General features: G+C 41.6%; 1 protein-coding gene and 1 non-coding gene across 2 annotated transcripts in view; one reads left to right on the plus strand and one right to left on the minus strand.

The window, feature by feature from the left end:
- The window catches only part of LOC105481308 (monoacylglycerol O-acyltransferase 1), a 41507-nt gene that overhangs the window by 10875 nt on the left and 11964 nt on the right, over positions 1-18668 (plus strand). Inside the window, exons 2-5 of the mRNA XM_011740814.2 lie at positions 6212-6390; positions 7128-7332; positions 12188-12362; positions 12921-13120. Coding sequence (XP_011739116.2) covers positions 6212-6390; positions 7128-7332; positions 12188-12362; positions 12921-13120 — 759 coding nt within the window. The remainder of the gene's footprint in view (positions 1-6211; positions 6391-7127; positions 7333-12187; positions 12363-12920; positions 13121-18668) is intronic.
- LOC112426565 (small nucleolar RNA U13) lies at positions 15852-15953 on the minus strand. Its single transcript, XR_003017953.2, has one exon. It is a non-coding gene; the product is annotated as a small nucleolar RNA U13 (small nucleolar RNA).

Genomic DNA, 18668 nt, shown 5'->3' on the forward strand with positions numbered 1-18668 from the left:
TCTGAACTCTGGACTTTATGGATCCTTCCTCATTTAGGCATGATCAGTTACTAACATGATCAGTTACTAACATGATCAGTCACTAACTCCATTTCCAGCCCTCTCCTCTCCCTGAGGATGGGAATGGGGCTGCAGGTTCCAAGCCTCTAGTGACTGCTTAGTCTTTCGGTGACCAGCCACCATCCTGGAGCCCACCAAGAGTTGCCTCCTTAGAAGAAAAGACATTGCTGTCACTCAGGAAGTTCCAAGGGATTGGAAGCTCAGCATCAGGACTGGGGTTCAACTATTAGAACAAAAGATGGAAAGATGTACCTAGCACCCCTGTTGATCAGGAAATTACAACAGTTTTAGGAGCCCTAAGCCAGGAACTGGGGGCAGAGACCAAATATTATTATGTCACAGACACGGTACTTGGTACTTACAACTAACAATACTGCGTTATACACTTGTTTACACAAATGTTTGTTACGAGGGTAGACTGCATGTTAAGTGCTCTTACCATAATAAAATCAAAATTTTTGAAAACATATTCTTTTTAATCTAGATTTAGCAACTTTTTAGCATTTTGCCACATTTGCTTTCTGTCCCTCTCACCACACGCACACACACACACACATACACACACACACACACACTTTGTTGTTGCTGCTGAACAATTTAGAAGAAACTAAGTTGTAAACATCATAACACTTGAATACTATAGCATGTATCGCCTGAAAACGAGAATTTTCTGTATAATCAAAATCCTACTATCATACCCAAGAAATGTATCAGGGATACGATAATCTTATTTAATACATGGTTTATATTCAAATTTCCTTAATTGTCTTCAACTTTTCCTTTAGAGGTAGACCAGTTCCTATAGCTTTTATTTGTTTTTAAAGCTTTTATAAGGTTGATTATTTTTAAACAGCCCAAGCCAGTTATCTCGTAGAGTGCCCCCGCCAACCTGGGCTTGGCTAAGGTGACAGTGTGTATTTCCCAGTAGATCCTATGAGGAGGCATCATGTCATTTTGTCCCTTTATTGGTGGTGCTAAATTCGATGATCACACATACACTTTGCTGGAGCCCTACTTGTTTCTTTTTTTTTTTTTTTCTTTTTTTTTTTTTTTGAGACGGAGTCTCGCTCTGTCGCCCGGGCTGGAGTGCAGTGGCCGGATCTCAGCTCACTGCAAGCTTCGCCTCCCGGTTTTACGCCATTCTCCTGCCTCAGCCTCCTGTGTAGCTGGGACTACAGGCGCCCGCCACCTCGCCCAGCTAGTTTTTTGTATTTTTTAGTAGAGACGGGGTTTCACCGTGTTAGCCAGGATGGTCTTGATCTCCTGACCTCGTGATCCGCCCGTCTCGGCCTCCCAAAGTGCTGGGATTACAGGCTTGAGCCACTGCGCCCGGCCAGCCCTACTTGTTTCAAACATGTAGTAAGTTTCCAGTGATGGGGGCATTGTGGCACTCTTCACAGTAGCCAAAGGTGGGAGCAACCCAAATGTCCATCAACAGATGCATGAATAAGCAGATTACAGTGTATGTGTATGTGGGAGTATTGCTCAGCCGTAAAAAGGAATGAAGTACTGATACACGCTACAACATGGATGAACCTCAAAACCTTGATGTTAAACAAAGGTCTACAAAAACTGGATGTTAAACAAAAGTCTGCAAAAGGTCGCATATGATACCATTCCATTCATACGAATATTGAGAGTGGGTACATCCATAGAAACAGACTACAGCCAGGTCCAGTGGCTCACACCTGTCATCCCTGCAGTTTGGAAGGCTGAGGCAGGAGGATCGGTTGAGCTCAGGAGTTCAAGAGTAGCCTGGGCAACATGGCAAGATCCTATCTTTATGAAAAATACAAAAAGTATCCAGGTATCATGGTGCACACCTCTAGTCCCAGCTATTTGGGAGGCTAAGGTGGTAGGATGACCTGAGCCCGAGAGGTCGAGGCTGCAGTGACCCATGTTCACGCCACTGCATTGCAGCCTGAGTGACAAAGTGAGACCCTGTCTCAAAAAAAAAAAAAAAGAAAGAAAGAAAAAGAGACAGACTACAGATTGGTAATTGCCAGCGGTGGAGGGGAGGGAGGAATGGGGAGTAACCGCTTCATGGGTAAAGGATTTTATTTTGAAATAAGGGGGATGTTTGGGAACTAGATGGTGGTAGTAGTTGTACAACATTGTGAATTAAATGCCACCGGAGTGTTCTCTTTAAAATCACTAGTTTTTTATGTTATGTGAATTTCACTTAAATTAAAAAAAGAAAAAGAAAAAAAAAAAAAGGCCGGGAACAGTGGCTCACGCTTGTAATCCCAGCGCTTTGGGAGGCTGAGGTGGGTGCATCACCTGAGGTCAGGAGTTCTAGCCCCCAGCCTGGCAAACATGGTGAAACCCCGCCTCTATTAAAAATACAAAAATTAGCCAGGCATAGTGGCTCGTGCCTGTAATCTCAGCTACTTGGGAAGCCAAGGCAGGAGAATCACTTGAACCCGGGAGGTGGAGGTTCAGTGAGCTGAGATCACACCATTGCACTCCAGCCTGGGCAACAGAGTGAGACTCTGTTTCAAAAAAAAAAAAAAAAAAAAAAACAGTGAGTGAGGGACAGCTTCCTCAACAATATGGAGAAAGTAGAATTTATGTGAGCTGAGTGAAAATGGAGTGTCATTGATAGGAAGCCGAGTTGTGGTTTTTAATCCAGAATATAGATAAATCAACTCAGCTAAAATTCAGGCCTTAAATTCAACTTGGTTTGTGAATCTAGACAACTTTTGAAGTTATCAACATGAGTTTTGAGAGCTGCACAATGTAATGGCGTAGACCTTTGTATCTTCCTCTTCTCTTTGAACTCCAATTTAGAAGAATCAAGTTACCCTGAATTGCTTAATGAGATAAAAATAGAAAATAGAGATTACCTAGTCACCTAGTTTTTATAGTGTTTTCTTCTTTCAATCCCATTTAGAATCAAAGGATTACAGGATCAGGTGCAGTGGCTCACGCCTGTAATCCCAACACTTTGGGAGGCCGAGGTGGGCAGATCACCTGAGGTCAGGATCAAGAGCTCATAGAATTTGTCCCTGGTCGGAAAGCTAGTCAGTGGCAAATTCCGATTAGCAGTTCAATTCCAGACCTACATCTTAACTATTATACATGCAAAACATGTAATGAGCATTAAAGAGATATATAGCATGCATAGAAAATAGAGGTTATCTAGTCACCTAGTTTTTATAGTGTTTTCTTCTTCTTCTTCTTTTTTTTTTTTTTTTGAGAGAGAGTCTCTCTCTTGTTGCCCAGCCTGGAGTGCGATGGCGTGATCTCGGCTCACTACAAACTCCAGCTCTTGGGTTCAAGAGATTCTCTTGCCTTAACCTCCCAAATAGCTGAGACTACAGGCGCCCACCACCACACCCCACCAATTTTTGTATTTTTAGTAGAGACTGGATTTCTCTATGTTGGCCAGGCTGGTCTCGAACTCCTGACCTCAGGTATCCACCCACCTCAGCCTCCCAAAGTGCTGGGATTACAGGCATGAGCCATTGCTCCTGATTGTGTTTTCTTCCTTTGATGCAAAACATGTAATGAGCATTAAAGAGATATGCAGCATGTATTCAGGTATTCAGGGTTCGGTTAGTGGAATATTGAATTAGTAGCTTGGGGACATTATTTTTGGATCTGTTCCTGGCTCACTCTGTGATTAAAATCAGGTCAGTTTGCTTTTGGTGTCAGTTTTTCCATCTTTGTAGAAAGGAAAACAGAACCTCCCACTTGCCTGCTTCTTTATGCTTATGAACCTGTTTATGCACCTGTAATAAGTTACTCTACATGTTATTACCATTAGCTGGAGGACAGTGTGGCTTTGTGAAAAAGTGCGTAGGTTTAAGGATTAGGCAGATCCAGCTGCAAATCATTTGGACACTCGAATTCCCTGAGCCTCAGTTTCTTTCTTTCTTTCTTTCTTTTTTTTTTTTTTTTTTTTTTGAGACAGAGTCTCGCTTTGTTGCCCAGGCTGGAGTGCAGTGGCACCATCTCGGCTCACTGCAATCTCTGCCTCCTCCCGGGTTCACGTCATTCTCCTGCCTCAGCCTTCCGAGTAACTGGGATTACAGGTGCCCACTACCATGCCCAGCTAATTTTTGTATTTTTAGTAGAGATGGGGTTTCATCATGTTGTCCTGAGCCTCAGTTTCTACAAATGTAAAATGGGGCAGTAACGTGTACTTTGGGGGTTGCAAGGAGGAATAAATGAGATGCTCCATATGCAGGGAAGGAGACTGGCTCTCCACTCAGTAACTGCTCTTTCCCTGCCCTGTTTCACTGTCACTTACCTGATCAAACTTTGAGTACAAAAAAATGAGGCCCACGTAAGTTTCCTGTCATTTTTTTGCACATCTTACCAAAATAAACAGATAACTAACCAATAGTGGCAAATCATCAGTACTCAGATCTGGATAGAAGAAAGCAAAGGAAGCAAACTAGAATGATCCTGGTAGGAACAAGGGCAGAGGGCACTCTTTACAGCGTGCTTTGGACTCATGGAAACTTTTCTGGCGGGTCCAGAAGGAAACAGGTACCCCACAGAGGTGTGGAGGACACATGCTCCCTTAACCTTTCCTCCAGTCTTTCAACCTTTAACCAACTCTGGAGAGAGCAGCAAGTCCGTTTCCTGACTGGGTTCAGTGATATATCTGAGAAATGTATTGATTTATATGTATCAAGAAATATAAATAGGCTAGGCGTGGTGGCTCACACCTGTAATCCCAACACTTTGGGAGGCTGAGGTGGGTGGATCACTTGAAGTCGGGAGTTTGAGACCAGACTAGCCAACATGGTGAAACCCCGTCTCTACTAAAAAATACAAAAATTAGCTGGGCGTGGTGTTGTGCGCCTGTAATCCCAGCTACCTGGAAGGCTGAGGCAGGAGAATCGCTTGAACCCAGGAGGTGGAGGCTCCAGTGAGCCGAGATTGCACCCATGCACTCTAGTGTGGGCAACAGAGCGAGACTCCGTCTCAAAAAAAAAAAAAAGAAAAAATATAAATAAATGTTCTGTTTTTGGTAAAACATATATGTCAGTAGATATGTGTGTATTCCAATAATAGATTAAGGCATTATTTATCTACTATCCACTTTGGTGGATAACTTGGGAAAAAGCTTGTCTTTAACAAAGTTGATTGGCAGTAGATAAGAGTTTGGGAGTGGAAACGAACCCCAGATTGGAGACTGCCGTGTGTTATAGAAGAGAAAGCAGCAACAGCACTCCTTAAAGTCATAGTAGCTGGCATTTAGTGAAGATTTACTATGTGCCAGGCTTTATGTCTTCATGTACCTCCTCTTTCTCTTGTTAGCATTTCTCTTTTCATAATTTTTAAATTGTAGTATATAACATAGACATTTAAAAAACATATAGCTGAGCTTCATGTGTTACTTGAAGGTAACCATTCTTGTCAATACCACCCAAGTCAAGTTTTGACAGTTTTTGCCCCGTGTATTTTGAAGCTATGTTATTAGGCACATAAATAATCAGGATTGCTCTCTCATTATCAAATGTTGCAAGAAGTGATGCATGCTAAGATCTGAAGAGTCCCACCTTTGCTATTTCAGTCTCTGGCAGTAGAGTTCCTGAAAATGAAGTTTGTTGCTAGAATAGGCCCTTTTTGTGGACACATGAATAATGGTTGCTCGGTCAAGATAGGAAGATAGGATTTCCTGTAGTAGGAAATTCTCCACATCCCTCCTGTCAGTGATGATCCTTCCATATATTCACAGAGGGAAGGTGATGTAAAGCTATGACTAAGTAGTTAGACTTTAAATTCAGACAGATCAACCACTTATATGCTGTGTGGCTTGGGCAACTCAACCCCTCTATAAGCTTCCATTTTCTCTTCTTTAGAAAGAACATTATGGCTCAGTGTTTCCTCTACCCATTCCTTCCACCTCGCCCTTCAATAATAAAAAGAGTACTATGGCTACTTTATTGGTGTGTGGCTATATGAGGATTAAATAAAAATACCTTGGCAGGGTCCATAACACAATGCTTGGCATATAGTAAGCATCTAATAAGTGTTAAATAATACTATGTCATCACTGTCTTGTTGTATTACCTTACCTGAACTGAGGCTCGGTTTAACATATCTTGTATGTATTAATCCCCCTGCCGTGGACCACTGCAGCGAGCAGATACTAATGGACTCTGATTCCATGAGACTTCTTCTTTTCTTACAGGGCAGATGTCCATTGCAATCACTGTGATGCTGATCATACACAACTATTGGTTTCTTTACATCCCTTATTTGACGTGGCTTTACTTTGACTGGCATACCCCAGAGCAAGGAGGCAGGAGATCCAGCTGGATCAAAAATTGGACTCTTTGGAAACACTTTAAGGACTATTTTCCAATTCATGTGAGTACAACTGTTTTAAAAAGTATTATGTTGAGTTAGGAGAAGAGTGGAAATTTGTTTTCATCACATACATCTCAAGCTTCTTCTTCAGGGGGGTGTCTTAGTCTGTTTTGTGCTGCTAAAACAGAATACCAAAGACTAGGTAATTTATAAAGAAAACAAATTTATTTCTCACAGTTTTGGAGACTGGGAAGACCAATACCAAAGATGCTGGCATCTGGCAAGAGCCTGCCTGCTGCAACAGCCCACAGCGCAAGGTGGAAGGGCAGGAGAGGCCAAGAAAGAGCAAGAGGGGGTTGAATTCATTCTTTTATAAGGAACTTACTCCCATGATAGCAAACCCCCTTCTATGATAATGGCATTAATCCATTAACTGTGCTTTCATTCCTAATCACCTCTCATTAGGCCCCACCTCCAACACTGTTGCATTGGGGATTAAGTTTTTAAACACTTACTTTTGAGGGACACATTCAAATCATAGCAGGGAGAAAGGCTGCAATTTGGCTCCAATTACTAAATGAACTGTAAGCTGACTTGACAAAATCTAGAAGGCTGTATATAAAGGAATCTGGGCTCAGAAGATGGTTTAGAAATTTGGAAACAGCTCCAACCCAGGGAACAAAAATGAGTCATGTTCTCCATTGTCTCTTGACACAAAAACTAGTCCTTTTGTTTCTCATTGGGAAATAATAAGGGAATTTTCTTTTTTTTTAAATCTCAATTTGAATGTGCCGTAGCTCATCAAAACTCAAGATTTGGATCCAAGTCACAACTATATATTTGGGTTTCACCCCCATGGAATATTGGCGGCTGGAGCCTTTGGGAATTTTTCTACAAATTATTCCGACTTCAAGGAGCTGTTTCCTGGCTTTACTTCATATCTTCACGTGCTGCCACTTTGGTTCTGGTGCCCTGTCTTCCGAGAATATATGATGAGCATTGGTAAGTGATGGCAGATCACTGCTTCCACAGTGCTTTGGAGTAGCAGGAGCACACACAACATTTCTTCTCAGGCCCATGTGTGTTTCTGGTCTCTTAGAGTAAAACCTGTTTTATCCTCATCTGGCACTTCCTATGTGGTCTGGGTGTTTCCTGCCCTCCCCCACTGGACTGTAAGTGTCAGAAAGACACAAACTGCGTCTTCTTTTCTGTTCCATCCTAAGTATCCAGCATGGTGCCTGGAACATAGAAACGTTCAATGAATATTAACACAATGATCAAATAAAGTAATGAATGCATTTTGTGTATTCAGATGTAGAAGAAGAAATCATGGATCAAGTAAGTGACAAATCACACCCTTGGAGAGGCACCGCGCACGCTGTTACGAATACTAGAAATGGAAAATGTCTTTCGTTGTGTCTTGAAGTACCAGCAGTGATAAAACTAAACATATTCAACTTGCTGTCTTCCTAGATTAAAAATAACTTGGCTCAGAAATAAGAGTCCAGGCCAGGCGCGGTGGCTCACGCCTGTAATCCCAGCACTTTAGGAGGCTGAGGTGGGCAGATCTCTTGAGCCCAGGAGGTTGAGACCAGCCTGGGCCACATGGCAAAACCCTGTCTCTACAAAAAATGCAAAAATTAGCTGGGCATGGTGGCACACATCTGTAGTCCCAGCTACTCAAGAGGCTGAGGTGGAAGGATCACCTGAGCCTGGGAGGTCAAGGCTGCAGTTACTGGAGATGGTGCCCCTGCACTCCAGCCTGGGTGACAGAGTGAGACCCATCACAATTAAAAAAATAAATACAAAGAGACAAGAGCAGTGGCTCATGCCTGTAATCCCAGCACTTTGGGAGGCAGAGGTGGGCTGGAACACTTGAGGTCAGGAGTTGGAGACCAGCCTTGCCAACATAGTGAAACCCGTCTCTACTAAAAGTACAAAAATTAGGGCATGGTAGTAGGCGCTTGTAATCCCAGTTACTCAGGAGGCTGAGGTGGGGGAACTGCTTGAACCCAGTAGGTGGAGGTTGCAGTGAGCCAACGTTGTGCCACTGCACTCTAGCCTGGGTGACAGAGCGAGACTACGTCTCAAAAAAGAAAGAAAGAAAAAAAAGAATTGTTCATGGTTTTCTAGATTTTTATTACATCCTATTAATTTCTCAAGTGATTATTGTCATTATATACCTGGTAGGATATCACTAAGCACCCAAGGACCGGGATTCACGGCTGGATTTTCAGGTTCTGTTTCTGTTTTCAAAGTCCAGCCTGGTCCACAGGGCACACTAGAGGGCGCACTAAACCCTCCAAGCTATCCCGCATCTGGCCTGCAGAGGGTGCACTATCCCCCTCTTAACCACCAAAGGTTTGGTGGGGGGGAAATTACTTCTCTTCCTTGTTTTGTATACATTGTTTTAGAGTTTTATAAAACGAAGAACATTACAGGGGAAAATGTTTAAGTTTCACAAAAGCACAGAAACATATTTAAAGTGTTTGCTTATTCAAAGCATTGCCGCAGGTGAGTTTGAGTCGTATAGCTAAGAGCAGGTTGGGCAAATTCATGGCCCAAGAGATGTGGGTACCCCCTTCTCCGTGGCCTTATCAGACGCATATACTCCATCTTAGAGTCTGTCTCCATATAGTGCCCTTACAGCCACTGCAGTTTACTAGAGCTGGCTTTGGAGAGGAAACCTGTTTGCAATCACCGGTTTCTTTGTTTTTTGTTTGTTTGTTTTGTTTTTGTTTTTGAGACGGAGTTTCGCTCTTGTTGCCCAGGCTGGAGAACAATGGCGTGATCTTGGCTCACAGCAACCTCCACCTCCCAGGTTAGAGTGATTCTCCTGCCTCAGCCTCCCGAGCAGCTGGGATTACAGGCATGCTCCCCCACCCCCGGCTGATTTTGTATTTTTAGCGGAGACGGGGTTTCTCCGTGTTGGTCAGGCTGGTCTGGAACTTCCGACCTCAGTTGATCCTCCCGCCTTGGCCTTCCAAAGTGCTGGGATTACAGGCGTGAGCCACTGCGCCCAGCAATCACTGGTTTCTGACATCATGAATTATTTTCTGTGGTACAACCTTCATTTCCCTAAAAGGTAAATAGAAATATTCAAACTTTCAGCCAGTGGAGGTTTGGACTATCCTTGTCTCTAAGTCTAGAAAGTTATCTGTACTTCCCAGAACCAGATTCCTAGGAGAGCCCTTGGTCCAAGGCTGCCCCTCTTGACTGTGCCTGCCCAGGTGGCTGCCTCTCTGGGTGTGAAAGACTGACAGACATAGGCACCAGACCTCATGTAGTAAGGAACCGTAGGGCTTCAGAGGGCCTTTGCTGACAGCGCTCTGTTTTGCTCTTATGCAAGAGGATTCTGCATCTGTGAGTCCTTTTAAATCCCACCTCCAACCCATCCTTCTTGTCCCATTTTGTATGTATCTATACCTATCAGGTGTCAGCCAGAGCCAACTGTGTTTCAGGTTCATGCTCCTTTCTGTTTACCCCTTAAGCCTGGACAGGTAACAGGATCAGATCACAACAGCCATATATACCATACAGAGAACTTTAGGTTTTATCTTGTAGATAAGCCATGGGGAACTTGGAGGGATTTTGAGCAAAGGAGGGATCTGATGGATTTGGTATAATAGAAAGATAATTCAGGCAGCAGCTTGGAAAGTGGTTACAGGCAGGTAGACCTGGAGACTGATGATGGAAGGGGCCTGTTGGGTGATGAAGGGAGAGGTGATAAGGGCTAAGCTAACAGTGGCAATGGCACTGGAGATACGGAAGAGAAGATTAATATAAAAAATATCTGATAGAGTCACTAAGACTTAGTGATTGATTCATCCTCATGAAGGCAGCAACTGTATTGTGTCATTATTATGCACATCTAGCCCTGTACCTGGCCTGTAGCAAATGCTCAATAAATGCTTTCAAATGAATGTGGTGGCTAAGAAAGGAGAAGATGGCTACATATGGAAGAAGCTGTGTTTTGACCAGGTAGATGATGGTCCCATTCACCTTGATAAGTAATGTTGGAAGAGGGACCACTTTGAGGGAGAATTTAATGCATTTGGTTTGGAGACGTGCAGTTCGAGGTGTCTTAGAGCTGTCAATGTAGATATGTCAATTGGGCAATTGGAGATATGAGCCTGGAACCTCAGGAGGAAGATCTCCTGACAGATGGGTTTGGGAGAACTCAGCACACATAAATGGTATTTGAATCCATGGGTGTAGATGAGGTTAGAGGACAAGAGAGATAAGGAAGGACCCCTAAGAAATAACAGCATTGAAGGATGGCCCGAAGACAAGGAACCTGAGGGAAAACTGAGAAGTGGCCAGAGGCAAGCTAGGAGAGCCAGGGGTGTGGAAACCCAAGAGGCCCTTTTCCTGGTGGAAGAGATGCACCCAACTCTCACTCAGGTTCACACAGAGCAGAACGGCATGCCTTGACCTCAGTGAAGGTTCAAACCCATCTAGGCAGGCTCAGGCTCTCTACCTCTAACCCAGCATCCTCTGCCTCTTAAGAGGGCAGTGGGTCATTCAGAATCCTGTCATAATTCTTCCCATAATAGAAACCCAGAGTAAAATTAGCATACCATTTTCTTCAAGAGATGAGATATGCTATGTCTTTATAAAGCCTGTCTAACACATTCTGTTATGACTAAATAAAAATGGATAAAACCCAGAATGGAAAGACACATAAGACATTAAAAAGTGATTATTTCTGAAATGTAGTTCAAGAATGGTTTGTATTTTTGTCTTTATTCTTTCCTATATTTTCCTCAGTATGCAGAACATGTGAAATCTGAAAAGGAATCTTTTAAGTTATTTTTACATGGGAAAGCCTGAAATACAGACTGAACAACTATCGAACTGTTTTAAATGAGCAATTTACCAAAGGCAGACTATCCATATTGGAAACATGTAGAGATCTGGCAAGTGATCTAGGTTGTCAAATGTCTTGATTTTTTTTTTTTTTTAACCACTTTGTATTAGTTCATTTTCACACTGCTGATAAAGACATACCAAGACTGGGAAGAAAAAGAGGTTTGAAAGACTTATAGTTCTACATGGCTGGGCAGGCCTCATAATCATGGTGGAAGGCAAGGAGGAGCAAGTCACATCTTACATGGATGGCGGCAGACAAAGAGAGAGCTTGTGCAGGGAAACTCCTCTTTATAAAACAATCAGATCTCATGGGACTTATTCACTATCATGAGAATAGCATGAGAAAGACCTGCCCCCATGAGTCAGTTACCTCCAACTTGGTCCCTTCCATGACATGAAGGAATTGTGGGAGTTACAATTCAAGATGAGATTTAGGTGGGGACACAGCCAGATGCTATCACATTTATATTATAAATCCAGGTTTGGAAAATAATGATCCATATAGAATATCCGAAAACAGGCCATTGTATATTCAGAAAATCCACTGCAGCCTCTTGGAGAATATACTTTTTGGTTCTGTGTAAAACTTCACCAGGATAAATATCAAGGCCACCACATACAGCTGTGCAGGTTGTGCACTGAACAACTCCAGGGGCAGGGGATTCTTTTACTTAGAATGCAATATAAATGGTGTCCTGTAGAGTTTGGCAGTGCACAACCTACCTAAACAAACAAGTGGTAAACCTACTAATGACTGAATGGCATTTTAAAGACCTAGCCCACTACCTGCCAAAAGGTTAACTTATTAATAGAATACATTACTAAAGATTTGACTCTGAAAAATTACAAACTTACAAAGTGCTCCAAAGGTAAGCAGTGTAGGAAATTTTGTTGAATGTTTACTATTGTCATGGAACATTATGATAAAACGTTGTAATTTTTTAAAAAAGGGTAACTAGTTACACTGTTTGTTTTATTCACTAAGGGCTAGTTTCAGTTTCCAAGAAAAGTGTGTCCTATGTGGTAAGCAAGGAAGGAGGTGGAAACATCTCTGTCATTGTCCTTGGGGGTGCAAAAGAATCACTGGATGCCCATCCTGGAAAGTCCACTCTGTTCATCCGCCGGCGGAAAGGATTTGTTAAAATTGCTTTGACCCATGGGTAAGTGGCTTTTTTTTCTTTTATAAAGTAGTGGGTCAGCAAAGTAAAGACATTATTAAACAAAGCACGAAGAAGTAAGGTGATTTTCTAGCCCTTAAAGACCTCCTCCAAATCCATCTGACAGTAAAAGCAGGTGTGGATGTTCTTGGGGAATGGAATATGACCTTTTTACGACAGTAGCTCAATGCCATGACATTCAGCAATTTAACTTAACTCTAAAAGCAAAACAACGAGAACAACAATAAACACCAACATTCTATACACACAGTGTAATTTTCCAGCGAAATCAACAGTGGCCAAAGCTATAGATAAAAGAGAAGCTTCCTGGAACCCTAATTTTCTATAGAATAAAATCCCACTAAGGCTAGCCTGCTGAAATTCCTCCCTAAAGAATGTTAAGTTTAAGACAGTTTCAATGAACGTGAAGTTAGCAATACAGGAAGGCTTGGGCACGTTTAAAAATTTTTTCAGAATTTGTTGCAAGAGTCAGCTAAACAAAATAAATTATTTTGAATCCTTTTCATTGAATATTCTCACCCGTCCCCTTTGTTGTTGCAGTGCCTCTCTGGTCCCAGTGTTTTCTTTTGGTGAAAATGAACTGTTTAAACAAGTTGACAACCCCGAAGGCTCATGGATTAGAACTGTTCAAGATAAACTACAGAAGATCATGGGGTTTGCTTTGCCCCTGTTTCATGCCAGGGGAGTTTTTCAGTACAATTTTGGCCTAATGCCCTATAGGAAAGCCATCCACACTGTTGGTATGTACATAAAATGACTACAATTATTAGCTTACTTTAAGCAATGTTTCTTGTTATTGATTGAGATGCTAATGCAAGGAAAGTGGCTTTGAGTAAGAACTTCCTGAAATAATAATCCTGTAGATGTCATCTGAGTTTTGTTTCTGGTATTCCTTTGATTTATGAAATGACTACATTTTCCACTAGAATAGGAATTGATTACTTTCAAGAATACAGCTATTGAATTACAAGTAAAATCCAATTTTCAAAATAAAGTTTCTAATACTCTATAATGAATCTATTTCTCTGTGCCAGCTGATTATAATATATCAATTCTTTGATGACAAGTTATACCAGAGTTTATGGAGAGATGAAAATTTCTGTGTGATAAGTGTCCTCATTATGTTCAGTTCACATAGGCATCAGTTTCTATAGCAAAAGTTTTTTTTTTTTTTTTTTTTTTGCAGCTAGCTATTTTATATATATTCTGCTATTCTGCTATAGACTCATTTTATTTTTTTTATTTCCATAGGTTTTTGGGAAACAGGTGGTATTTGGTTACATGAATAAGTTCTTTAGTGGTGATTTCTGAGATTTTGGTGCACCCATCACCGCAGCAGTGTATACTCTACCCAATATGTAGTCTGTTATTCCTCACCCCTCTCCTGCTCTTTCCCCTGAGTCCCCAAGGTCCATTGTATCATTCTTCATGCCTTTGTGTCCTCATAACTTAGCTCCCACTTATAAGTGAGAACATACGATGTTTGGTTTTCCATTCCTGAATTACTTCACTTAGAATAGTGGTTTCCAATTCCATGCAGGTTGCTGCAAATGTCATTATTTCATTACTTCTTATGGCTAAGTAGTAGTCCATGGTATTTATATATATATATATATGGTGTTTATATATATAAACACCATGGTGTGTGTGTGTGTGTGTGTGTGTGTGTATATATATATATATATATATATAAACAATTTCCTTATCCACTCAATGACTGATGGGCATTTGGGCTGGTTCCATATTTTTGCAATTGCAAATTGTGCTGCTATAAACATGTGTGTGCAAGTATATTTTTCATATAATGACTTCTTTCCCTCTGGGTAGATACCCAGTAGTGGGATTGCTAGATCAAATGGTAGTTCTACTTTTAATTCTTTAAGGAATCTCTACAGTTTTCCCTAGTGGTTGTACTAGTTTATATTCCTACCAGCAGTGTGAAAGTGTTCCCTTTTCACTACATCCACACCGACATCTATGATTTTTTGAATTTTTGATTGTGGCCATTCTTGCAGGAGTAAGGTGGTATTGCATTATGATTTTGATTTGCATTTCCCTGATCATTAGTGATGTTGAGCATTTTTTCATATGTTTGTTGGGCATTTGTATCTCTTCTTTTCAGAATTATCTATTCATTTCCTTAGCCCACTTTTTGATGGGATTGTTTGTTTTATTCTTGCTGATTTGTTTGCATTCCTTGTCAATTCTGCTGTTAGTTAGACTCATTTTAGTTTAAAAAGCTGCATGTTTGGGAGAATCCAATTGAGGGAGGAGGGTGAAGACCATGTTGATAAAAATACTGAGGCGCTGGCCAAGTGACCATGTTGATAAAAATACTGAGGAGTTGGCCAAGTGTGATGGCACACACCTGTAATCCCAGCACTTTGGGAGGCTGAGACAGGAGGGATGCCTGAGCCCAGAAGTTTGAGACCAGACTGGCAACAAAGCTGGACCTCATCTCTACTAAAAATTTTAAAAATTAGCAGGGCACTATGGCATGTGCTTGTAATCCCAGTGCTTTGGGAGGCTGTGGCAGGAGGAGCACTTGAGCCCAGGAGTCGGAGGTTGGAGTGAGCTATGATTGCACCACGACACTATAGCCTGGATGACAGAGCAAGACCGTATCTCGAAAAAACAAAAACAAAAACCCAGGAGCAAAGTATTTAGCTCCTCAGATGGGAAGAGGATTGGAGAGCTAAAATGAGAAAGTGCTGAGCCAGGCACTAATGGCAGAATTACTAAAACTATAAACTTATTATGAAACTGGAAGTAATATGTTCACCATTAAGTAAAATTGAAATATAGTCAAATATTGTTTTAGGTCTGTTTCGCTAGGCTAGGATTTTACTACCGTCAGTTTATAAGTGCTTGCCATTTAATGTGCAATTACATGACTTTTTTTTCCACAGTGTTTACATTTATTATTATTAAATCTTAAGTATTTGAAAGGCATAAATATGGATCAAATGGAAGAAAATAGGAACTGAAATCAAACTATTATAGACACATGTGAAGAGTGACTGTTTTTCTGTTTTCCAATCTCTCTGAAGGGAATATGGAGGAGAGTAATTCTGATATGGAACTGAATTGGGGATATATTTCTTTCCTGGGAGAAATTCCTATGGAAGGGAGACAATTATCAGAATTTTTTTTTTTTTTTTTTTTTTTTTTTGAGATGGAGTTTCGCTCTTGTCACCTAGACTGGAGTGCACTGGCATGATCTGCAACCTCTGCCTCGTGGGTTCAAGCAATTCTCCTGCCTCAGCCTCCCTAGTAACTGGGATTATAGGCACCCACCACTACACTCAGCTAATGTTTTGTATTTTTAGTAGAGACGGGATTTCACTCTGTTGGCCAGGCTGGTCTCGAACTCCTGACCTCCGGCAATCCATCCACCTCAGCCTCCCAAAATGCTGGGATTACAGGCGTGAGCCACCGCACCTGGCTTCAGAATCTTTTTTTTGTCCTTCAGGTGATATGGGTAAAGTGCTGATGTTGTAACAAGGTTCAGAGGGTGGTACATCTCACAAGTGCCTGTGAGCACCCGGTCGTCATGCTCATGAATTATAGGACCGAATTATCAGACTCTTTTTTTTTTTTTTTTTTTTTTTTTTGCTCAGGCTGGAGTGCAGTGGCAGGATCTCAGTTCACCGCAAGCTCCGCCTCCCAGGTTCATGCCATTCTCCTGCCTCAGCCTCCTGAGTGGCTGGGACTACAGGCGCCCGCCACCACTCCCAGCTACTTTTTGTATTTTTAGTAGAGATGGGGTTTCACTATGTTAGCCAGGATGGTCTCGATCTCCTGACCTCGTGATCCGCCTGCCTTGGCCTCCCAAAGTGCTAGGATTACAGGCCTGAGCCACCGTGCCCGGCCCGAATTATCAGACTCTTAATGGACACAGGAACTTATGTTTATAAGACACTGAGATTCTTATAACAAGAGACATCCCCGTAGGAAAGCAGGCCATAGACATAGCAGATGAGGTCTTTAGTGAAAGATTGGAAAATGAATAGTATGACCTGAAACAAAATAAAGATTCCTTGTGCATTTGGTGGCACAATCTGGGGAGTGATTGCTAACTTCTCGTGAACTACTTGACTGTCAGGACAAAAGATGTTACTTCCATGTATTTCCTCTACTTCAAAAAGTTTCTCAATCCCCCAAGGGTAAGGATGACATGGAAACAGGGAGGTGACACTAGATGTTGAGAAGAAAGAAAGCTAAATGTTATCTCTAAGCCAAGAAGGTAGATGACACTATGGATTTCTGAGGCTGGTTGGTGGCATATGAATAGGACTTCTTGTGACTGGTAAATATGTGTATGGACCCTATCTCGGAAATGCTGATGATCCTGAACAGGAAACATGAGAACCCATCTTGTACTAGTCAGAGAGATGGTCTTTCATGATTATGTCTCATTTCCCAATGTCTCAAGTAGCCCTTGCGTTGACCTCACTTACCTACTCTGTTGTTGGTAGTTGCAGCTGGAGAATCAATCACCTTCACCTAATGATTCAGGGGTGTTAGTGGAGGGTCTCTGGCTTCACCATTTGCCACCCTCCTCTCACACACATACCACCTCAACTCTCAGCAGTTCTTTGAGAAAGCCTTTCCATTGAGGATGGTCACACAGCCTCTGCTTCTTAGGGTGGTGCAACCTATTATAATATCAAAGAGTTCAAAAGAGTAAGGAGTTCCATCCTTCCAGAGTCAGGCCTTGCCATTGCCCAAGTGGAAGAGCCCTGTCCAATAAGAGTAGAAAAACTCAGAGTAGCTTTGAGGCATGGCAAACTCCAGCATTTCTTGTGTGTTTATCTTTGGATGGTAGAGTTCTTAGCAATGCAGATATATTTACATTTTTGCCAACTTTTGCTGTCTTTTTTTTTTTTTAAGACTGAGTCTCACTCTGTCGCCAGGCTGGAGTGCAGTGGCACGATCTCTGCTCACTGCAACCTCCGCCTCCCAGGTTCAAGCAATTCTCCTGCCTCAGGCTCCCAAGTAGCTGGGACTACAGGCTTACGCCACCACTCCCAGCTAATTTTTATATTTTTAGTACAGACGGGGTTTCATCATGTTGGCCAGAATGGTCTCGATCACTTGACCTCGTGATCCACCCACCTCAGTCTCCCAAAGTGCTGGGATTACAGGCATAATCCCACCTCTCCCAGACAACTTTTGCTATTTTTATAGAACTGGTAGCCATTGTCCCTATACACCTTCTATTTTTCTGGACATGGGTTGCACCTGTGTACTCCAGCTTTGTTCCAGAGTTCATGACAGAGTTTTTCAGCCACACGCTTCAGACTTTCTTCAGGCTTCATGTTCTGGGCTTGAGGAGATTTTACCTGTTGGGAGATATTTCTCAATATTCCTTCCTTTTGCGAGATGGTGTCTTGCTGAGTATTCGAGAGCTGGTGTTAACTGAAAAACTGGAGCAGAAATGGATTTCACATGACATTATTCTTAAATGCTGTATTTAATGCAATGGAATGTTAACAGGCTTGATCAGTTAGGGTAATGGGAATATTGAGATAAATTTAAGTTTGCAATGGTATTGTTCAAGATAAGCTGGTTACTTTTTTGGTATAATATTCATTAATCATTTTTTATCTTTTATGTGCTAAGTACTATTGTTAGCTTTGGGGATGATATAAAGGAAATTGTAAGGCATGATATTAGGAACTAAAAGTTTAATGAAGTGTAATCATATGCTCAGATGAAATAAGCTGTTGATGCTGAAAGCCAGTGCAGTCTGTTGACTTAAATGATTGCACTTGTCACCTGGTCAAGCTTTTTTTTTTTTTTTTTTTAATTGTTTGCCATTTGATATCGCCCAGTTACACCTCTACTGACAAATAATCATCAGCCAGGGGTCGAATGGAATGACTGAATCTGAATTAGTTGTCAAGACTGGAAAACTGCAACTCTGTTAACTTGTTTTCACTTATACTTGTCCAATGTGCTTCTCTTAAACATTCAGAAAGGGGAAAATTGCTTCAGTCCCTCCCTCTACTTACCCTGCAAATAGTTACAATGATTATTAGTCTGTATCATCCTCAATATCCCATTGTTGTTTAAAACATTTAAAAACCCAAGCTAAGAATATGTTCCATATGTGCTTCATAAAGACTCAGCAGCTATGATCTGAAGGTATAAGAATGGGAGCCAGTAATGTAGAGCATCTCGATTTGTGTGAACCAGACCCTCAAGACTGTATTTAAAGACTTTTAGTTACTTGAAAAAACACAAGTGGAGGATAGAACATTTACAATTCCATAAAAAAGTAAA

The sequence above is a fragment of the Macaca nemestrina genome, chromosome 11, assembly GCF_043159975.1.
Source record: "Macaca nemestrina isolate mMacNem1 chromosome 11, mMacNem.hap1, whole genome shotgun sequence".
Classification (NCBI taxonomy): domain Eukaryota; kingdom Metazoa; phylum Chordata; class Mammalia; order Primates; family Cercopithecidae; genus Macaca; species Macaca nemestrina.